Source organism: Phalaenopsis equestris, unplaced genomic scaffold (genome assembly GCF_001263595.1).
Source record: "Phalaenopsis equestris unplaced genomic scaffold, ASM126359v1 Scaffold001176, whole genome shotgun sequence".
Classification (NCBI taxonomy): Eukaryota; Viridiplantae; Streptophyta; class Magnoliopsida; order Asparagales; family Orchidaceae; genus Phalaenopsis; species Phalaenopsis equestris.
In genome coordinates this window covers 3,533-12,190 of record NW_018165615.1, presented here as the reverse complement: position 1 = coordinate 12,190, position 8,658 = coordinate 3,533, and the positions used below count along the sequence as shown (strand labels likewise).

General features: G+C 33.9%; 1 protein-coding gene across 2 annotated transcripts in view; it reads right to left on the bottom strand.

Moving 5' to 3' along the window:
* Window positions 1-8,277, bottom strand: part of LOC110033420 (trigger factor) — a 36,963-nt gene extending 28,686 nt beyond the window's left edge. For both annotated transcript variants that reach the window (XM_020737390.1, XM_020737392.1), the window contains exon 1: window positions 8,192-8,277. In XM_020737390.1, the coding sequence (XP_020593049.1) occupies window positions 8,192-8,239 (48 nt within the window). In that variant the 5' untranslated portion in view covers window positions 8,240-8,277. The remainder of the gene's footprint in view (window positions 1-8,191) is intronic.
* Between the last annotated feature and the right edge of the window lie 381 nt (window positions 8,278-8,658).

The window sequence follows — 8,658 nt, the reverse complement described above, 5'->3', positions numbered from 1 at the left end:
GGGTCAGAGAGCCGTTACCGTGGAAGTAATGGGCGGGGAATTGAATTATTTTCTTTTAGACACACTGCTAAATTGGAAAAGAATTAATGGAGGATTGAATGATAAATTTAAAATTTAAAATTTGAAATTCAAAATCTTATAAGCTGAGTCAAGAAGCCTGTGTTCAGCCCATATCCAGCCCAAGACAAACTCGAAATGAACCTGGGTTGAGCCCGGGCCCACGCCCGCTATCGTGCATCGATTTCCGTGTCATATGTGCGCGTGTGTAACCCTAGAAATATGGGTGTCCTTTCTAGCTAAAGTTGACGTTCCGGACGTGTTGGTGTGGTCCGTTTCGTCATCTGGGGTCGTTCGGACGAGTTTGCCGACGGGTGAGTCAATTCAAGTCAAAGTCGTGTGTGATGCAGTGAGTGCGTGAAGGATGGTCAATAAGAACTCCTAAAGCTAGATCCTAGGTTCTAAGAATAAGAGACTAAGACCTCACTAAAAATGAGGTCAACAAGATGATGCATTGTTGTTACATCACAAACGTATGAGATATTCTTATTTTAGTTTATTGAGTCGGTTGTATCTGTCTTTGTATGAAAAGACAAATAAACAAAAACTTTTTCTTGATGCTTGTGAGTTTGACATACTTACTATGAGCTCTTATATCGGTTCTGGGAATAAGAGTTCTAGTGTTTTTGACTTGATATATTGTAATGTTTGGGGACCTTGCTCTACACATTCTATGAATGATTATCGATATTTTGCGGTTGTTTTTCCAGTGTTACTTTGCTATATTTGATGAAAAATAAGGGTAATGTGTTTGCTTGCTTAGAAATTTCTACAAGACAATCCAAAGTCGATATGGTGTAACAGTGAAAGTATTGAGATCTGATTATATACCTACAAAAAATTTGGGAAATACTTGTCAGTCAAAGGATATAACATTAAACCACATTTTTATAAACACCGACCCAAAAGAGAGTGGTAAAGAGGAAGAATATTCACCTTTTAAAGGTAGCCCGAACATGATAATTGCAATGAATATCCAAAAACACTTATGGGGTAAGCAGTTTTGACACTTGCTCATTTAATCAATAGGATGCTCTCGAGGGTGTTGGATTGAAAGCCTCCTTGTCTGATGTTAAAAGAAAATAATAACGAAATGCTTTCATTAAAAATGTTTAGTTGTGTATATTTTGTAAAAGATTACGGGCCATCAGTAGAGAAGTTGGATCCAAGAGCCGTAAAATGTGTATTCGTGGGTTATTTTGCTACTAATAAGGGGTATGTCTGTTGGAGCCCAATAGAAAAGAGACTGTTTGTGAGCATTAATGTATCATTTAGAAAATTTGAAATGTAATACACTTAGGAGTTGACCTCACCCTTTGGCGACTCACCAGATACTGGAAATGAGTCAAAGTGAGTGAGTAGCAATGGTGAGAGAGTAGTACACATGGGAGCAATTTCTTATCCTGTGATGTGAGATGAATCAATTGAGGAACTAGAAAATAAGGAAACTGAATGATTCAAGCTGAAAGTGAGCTAAGGCTGTATACACGGAGAAGAAAACAAAATGAGAAAATTGTGTGCAGTGCCACATGTGCCAGCAAGTCTTTTATCTCGGTCTTCCCCAACACTTAAAGACACCTACACTTTCCACCCCAAACTCAGAATCCCCATATTATATGATTCCTCCTCTCTCTTCTCTTAACCCTACACCTTTAAGGAGGATCTCTCACAGTATTGCAGAACACCTTTCTGATCGTTGTGGGTGGGAACATGGTATTGATAACTTTGTTTTATATTCTAACATATCAGCTTTGGACATTGTCTCTATACTCAAGTGTTGCCAGGTTGCTAAGGAGAACCTCAAATGGAAAGTGGCCATGCATGAAGGTTTGGGGCCATCGATAAAAATCGAACATGGGAGATAGTGTCGCTATTAGTGGAGAAAAAGACAGTTGGATGCAAGTGGATCTTCACAGTGAAACAAACTCCAAAAGAGAAGGTGAAGCGGTACAAAGCAAGGCAAGAAATGAAAGGGTATAGTTAGACATACGACATTGACTATAACGAAATATTTGCATCAGTAGCAAAGTTAAGCATAGTGATGCCACTGATTTCTCTGGCAGTGAATAGTATGTGAAAGTTATGCCAACTTAATGTGAAGAATGCATTTCTTCGTGGTGAGTTACTAGATGAGGTATATATAGAGATACCATCAGAATTCAGTACAGTCCAGAGAATGGGTAAGGGAGTAGGCTCAATATGTCATTGCAAGTATCCTCAAGCCTGGTTTGACAAATTTAGAAAGGTCATGGTGGGCATGGAATATCAACAAATAAATGCAAATCATACGGTGTTCTTTTGACAACATGAATGTCACACCACTATCCTAGTTGTGTACTTTGATGGCATCATTGTCATCGGTGATAATAAGACAGACCTTGCCCAATTAAAGGTAAGATTGGGCAATGAGTTTGCGGTGCTCATTGCGGTGAAGGATGGACCTAATAACTCAAATGAAGTTGTGGTGCAACAAGTCAGCAATCAACATTGCCAACAACCCGGGGCAACATGATAGAGCCAAACTTGTGGAGATTGATAGATTCTTCATTAAGGAAAAGTTGAATGAAGGGCTACTGAAGCCAAGTCATGTAGCCACTGGAGAGTGAGTGTTTGACTACCTCACTAAAGGACTTAGTTCCTTAGATTTGTCTAGGTTATGTGACAAGCTGGGCTTAGTGAATATCTTCTGCCCATTTTGAGGGAGAGTGTTGAGAATTGGACCTTATTTAGGGTCCTATTGGTAGAAAAGGAAAGCTGAAGAAATTTAGGGCTTTATTTTTAAAACAATATAATACCCTAATTAAACTCATATTATGAATGAACATATTAGAGTTTTTTAACAAATCTTTTTATTATAAACATCGTTCTAAACTTAGCATTTTTATGAGATCTCCCTACCTATAATTTGGAAGGTTATTGAAAAAAATTGACATGAATTTACGCATAATGTTGGAAAATTATAATTATTGTGCAACTATAAATTGTATTGACACAAATTGATCAGGCTTTCCAATTATGAAAGAGTATTTCACAATTAATTTTTTTTTATTACTTGATTTTGCTGAAACTTTGCGTTTCATTCTTGTTTTTTTATGGCTTGATTAAGTTTTGCAACGTTGAATGTTTTGGGTCTTTTGTTTACATGTAGGCATATGTTATTCAAACCAGATTTGGGTTTAAATGTGTCCTTGTTTAGCAATTAGAAATTTATAATATATTCTTTTTTCTTGTTCTTCATGTTAATGATTATTTAATGATTATCATCAATTTGATTCTATTAGAATGAGTCTTTACAAATCCTAATGACCTTAGCCAAATCCAAAAAATGGCATCATATTAGTGGGTAGTAAAGTTGTTGATAAATCTTGAGGCATTGTCTCATAGTACCAATACAAGCTATAGATGGATTTTTTCTGTGTCGTAACAGAGATTTTGTGTTATATGAGATTTAGATAAATGAGAACCAACATAACAAATTTTTACTACCACATTTCTTTCAAAGTTAGGTTAAGACTTAATACATTCTCAATTCTTACATCATATATTTGAGCCCCTAAATTTATTCATCTTCATTTCAAGGGATTAGTACTTTGTTCAAAATCATGTTACACCTACAGATTCATTTATGTATCATATATTTTGATATTTTTTTTTAAATTTCGAAGCAAGAAGTTTATTTGAAACCACAATTTGTTCAAAATTACTTCATCTAATATATTTTTTTCTTCTTATTTTTAAAATTTGCATGATTCTCACTTATATTTAACAACATAGTAGGTCGCAAATTTTGAAACTTCTACAAAATCATAAGATTGGACATTTTCAAAATTTTATAATTTGTTTGGTTTTCATTATTTCTTTTCAATAAATATTTTTTAGGGTTGTGAAAGTTAAGATGACATTTTGTTGTTTTTTTCAATTCAATTTTTGTGTTAAATATTTTGTGATTTTCCTTAAATTTGATTATATTCTAAATTGACTATAGGATTTTCTTTTACTTGTGCATATATTCTAAGATCTTTCGTTTGTGAGGACGTTCAAAGATTATATTTTGAAAACCAAAAACATTTTTTTGAGGGTCAACTTGTTTGCTCAAATGAAAGAACATATTATTTCATTATACAAAATATGAAGAATTTCTTTGGTCTGTTAAGCTGCATTTTCAATTTTGTTAAATTATATATATTGTAGGATGATTTTATCATTTTAAGATATTAAATTTGATATATATGTTATTGATTCTTGCCTTATATTTACTGTACACTGTGCGAGCTCTGCTTCAAACAATTTATTTACATATTGATAGTGGTAATACATACTTATTTTATAGCAAAATTAAGATTACTTTATTGATTGCATAAAATCAAAAAAAAAAAACTTCTAGAAAAAATTATAATTTAAATACAAGTCACGAATACTAAGATTAATTATTTCAAAGGTGATCTACATTTTCATAGTATGCTACGAGTCTTAATTACAAAAAAAAAAAAAATAGAAAAACTTAATATCAAAATAAGGAAACGAAAGTAATAATCAAATCAAGATCATGTTCTTCGATCGTGATCGAGCAATCGAGTCAAGCTCAAACTTCATTATTTTACTCGAGCCAAATTTGGGCTCAAAGATCAAGCTCGAGATGAACTCAAGTTCGAGTTCCAGATAAGTGTGTATTAGACAAGCTTAGATTAATTAAGGAAAAACTTGACTCAACTTGACTTGTTTACATCCCTAATCATAGTTAGTGAACTAGCTTTTGGTTGTAACCAACAGCAAATCAATCATGGCCAAGTGGAGAATAAGCTCACAATATTGGCCATAACTGCATGAACTAGCAGGAGATTGTCCATAGGGTTGAATAGATGAGCTTCTTGCACAATTCTTTTTAACTGTCATGGTGTAGCTATAGAATTACAAAAGAAAAATTAATAGCAAAGCAATAATGATGATAAATAACCTTAGTTGAGGTTATTAGAAAATTTGAAGCTATTCAAATGAATTTAAGAACCTAAATCTCTTATGTTTCTATAAGGAATAAACTTTAAAATGTAGATCATAAATTTCACTAACATCAAATAAGTTTACTTTTCTACCCCCTCAATGAAGAAACCCAATTTCTGTAAGTTTTTTGAATTACTGAATATGTCACAGAGATTTGGAGTTGCAAGGAAGACTAGAACATTAAGTGGGATATTTAGATTGTGGTGCTTTTATAGAAACCAATGAAGTCAAAATAAGGGTTCCTCGAGGCATTGAAAAAACTTGGGATTCTTAAGCCTTATGGATGTGTTTTTAGATTTTATGTGGCGGAAATGTCCCGCCCTAAAAATTGAACTAAATGAGAAGTTTTAATATTACTCAAGCAAATGATAATCTAATAAGAGGATGAGTAGCAATTAGGGTTTGGTGTTTCCCAAAGTGTAGAAATTTGGCCAGACTATAGAGATGGAGAGGTTGATGAGATCACCTTTGCAAACACCAAGGGAAATAGGTTTCGATTAGAAAGGTAAGATGAGTAGCATTAGTTGAAGACTTTTTTTTGCTTCCTTTTATCACAAGATCATCCAAAATATTGCTTAATTCTTCCTTGAACCCTTCTTGGAGTTTTCCCAATAATGATTCTCTTTGATGATATCAGTCCTAGCAACATAAGTGGAAGGCAGTTGGAGAATTGAAGATTTTATTACAAATTTATGTATTAAAATATGCACAAAAGATCTCCTATTTATAGCTTATAGGAGCCATCAAAGAAAAGAAATGAATAATAACTTTTCTACTACGAAAGATAGATAAGGAAATAGATATCACTCTTGCTTTTAAGCACACGAATATGTCTTTTTTACTTCATATGCCCAAGCTCCTCATTCCTAAAGGGGTTTCTTACACTTGGCCATGCATCCTCCTTGCCATGGTTTCACGGCAAGACTTTCCTTGATATTTTCCTCCCTTTGGCATTTTCACTTGTTCCAGAAATTCTTCAAAAATATCAACCAAGTAGTTGAAATATTTTAGACCTTTCGATATTATAATTTTCCTTCATGATCTTAGTTCCAGGGACATAACTGGGAGGTTGTTGGAGAATTTAAGTTTCTATTACAAATTTATGCTTGAAAATATCTACAATAGATCTCCTATTTATAGCTTATAGGAGCCATCAAAGAAAAAAAAATTAATATGATAACTATTCTATTATGAAAGATAAATAATAAAATTAGTATCACTCTTAATTTCAAACACATGCAAATGGCTTTCCTACTTTATATGGCCAAGCTCCTCAATCATAAAAGAGTTTCTTGTGCTTTGGCAAACATCCTCCTTGCCACGGATTCATGGCATGACTTCTCCCACTTAGTTTTCCCTCGTCTATATTTCCACATGTGTTCATATAACTCATCCATTGTTTCATCCTTGAAGCTGAAATTCTTCTTAGAGTTCTTTCTATGATAATTCTTTTTGATGTTAAATTTTGGGGACATAAATGAGAGCTAGTCAGAGAATTCAAGCTTCTATTGCAAACTTATGTTGAAAATATGTACAAAAGATCTTTAATTTATAGCTTACAGAAGCCATCAATAAAAAGAATGAATTTTGCTATAATGAAAGATAACTAAGAACTAGTATTACTCATCATTTTAAGCACATGCATATAGCTTTCCTGCTTCATATGGCAATGCTCCTCATTCCAAAAGAGGCTTCTTGCACTTAGTCTACCGTCCTCCTTGCCATGGATTCATGTCACGACTTTCTTTACTTGATTTTTCCCTTCCTTTTGTATTTCCACGTGTTTTTAACTAAAATTTTTCCTCTTTGTATGGCTAGCCGAGGAGGTTTTCATACACGGTTTCCCCCATTAGATTTTTAAATGTGACAATTAAGCTCCTGCCATGATGATAGATCTCTAAGGAGCTTTACTATGTGGTCAGCTGCACCTTGCTTAGCTTTTGGTTAGTTTGATGTCAGCTTGTGAGACTTATGAGATCTTCTCAATGAATGGCATTTGATTGATTGTGTTTGCACCCATAAACACCAATAGTCATATAGTCAATGTGTCACCATTTTTGACTTGGCTCTATAGTAGTGCCTTTTCTTTTGGGCTCTCTTGTGTTGACAAGACAAGGCAATGCATCCATCATCATTTGGGAAAGTGGAGAAGCCTTCTCCACTTGTGTTTGCTCTTGCTCTATTGTTCTTTCGGATGGAAAGCTTTTACCCTCATAATTGGCATTGGGTTTGACTGACATTCCAGTCTAACTGAGGAGGGGAACTCTCCTGGAGAACCGTAAGAGCCAAAATCAGAGTTTCTTTAGAATTACACATTTCCCTTTTCATTTAAACATCTACCGCAAAAATTATCGATATCTCTATTTTGATGGTGGTAGTTGTTCCCTAGATCCCGTTTGGTTGAGTTTAGATAGCATCTTAGGGAAACTGGAGAATTCACTAGATTCCATATTTTATTGGATTTATTTAGGAAACAATAGTGATTTTTAACTCTACAAACACAGTAAAAATACCTCAACCATGATGATTTCATAGTCAAAAAGAACGTCTGAGAATGAAACTATCATTTCAAAAAATATAATTTATGTTTACAAGCAACCGAAAGAGTAATGTATCGATTAAAATCAAACTTCACATGGTTCACCCTAAACACTCAAAAACACAAATAGGCCCTTCCATAGCTTAGTTTTTCTTCAATTTTGTCTTTTCTTGAGAGAGAGAGAGAGAGGCCCAAAAGAGAACTGAAGTTTCAGGGTTAACATTCCAATTGAAATAGCGCCCATCTGATTAGTTGAAGTTAGAAAACATATTTAAGAAATTACATCTCATCATTTGGTTGGATCTGGATAGAATTTAATATGGTTCTTAAAAGGCCCTTTAAAATCCGATTATATTTCACACACAAAGTGAGTCAAAACAAGTCATCATTTGCTAAAACCAGATTTCTATATCCAATCATTCAAATGAAACCTAAAATAAAAACTTCTTATCCGAAACACATTTGCAAGAACAAAGATGACCGATTACAACAACTATGAACAAGATTAGAAGAAAAAAAAAAACAGGATTCCAAGCATGATCAATCAAAAGCTCAAGCATTCAAAAGTTCATTTTGAACTCCTACTAAGCAGCATACCTGCGGACTCAAATCCCCGAAAGGGCTTCTCGCGTTTATGAGTCGCATTCCGCCCGCTCCCCCAAAAACCCAACGCCAGTGACCAGTGAGCTATTTTCAGTCTTCAGATGAGCTCGTGTGATTCATATTTCTAGTTGCAGTGTTCCGCTGGAACCGGTTTAGAGTGCAGTGTTCCGCTGGAACCGGTTTAGAGTGGTGACTTGTTCTTGGAACACATGTTATTTTATTTTAGCTCATTATAAAAATCAAACAAAATATTAAGTCTCAACACATAATAAATTTCTTTAAAATTAATTGAATGTCTCAAAAGCCAAATAATGATTAATTGTCATGTTGATAGTGATTTAAATAGGCTTAAAATTAGACAAAATGTGATGTATAATTATTAATTATATGGACACATTAAAATTATTTCAATGTTTTAGGCCAAACATATCACTTGACAATTATTCATTATTAAATATTTG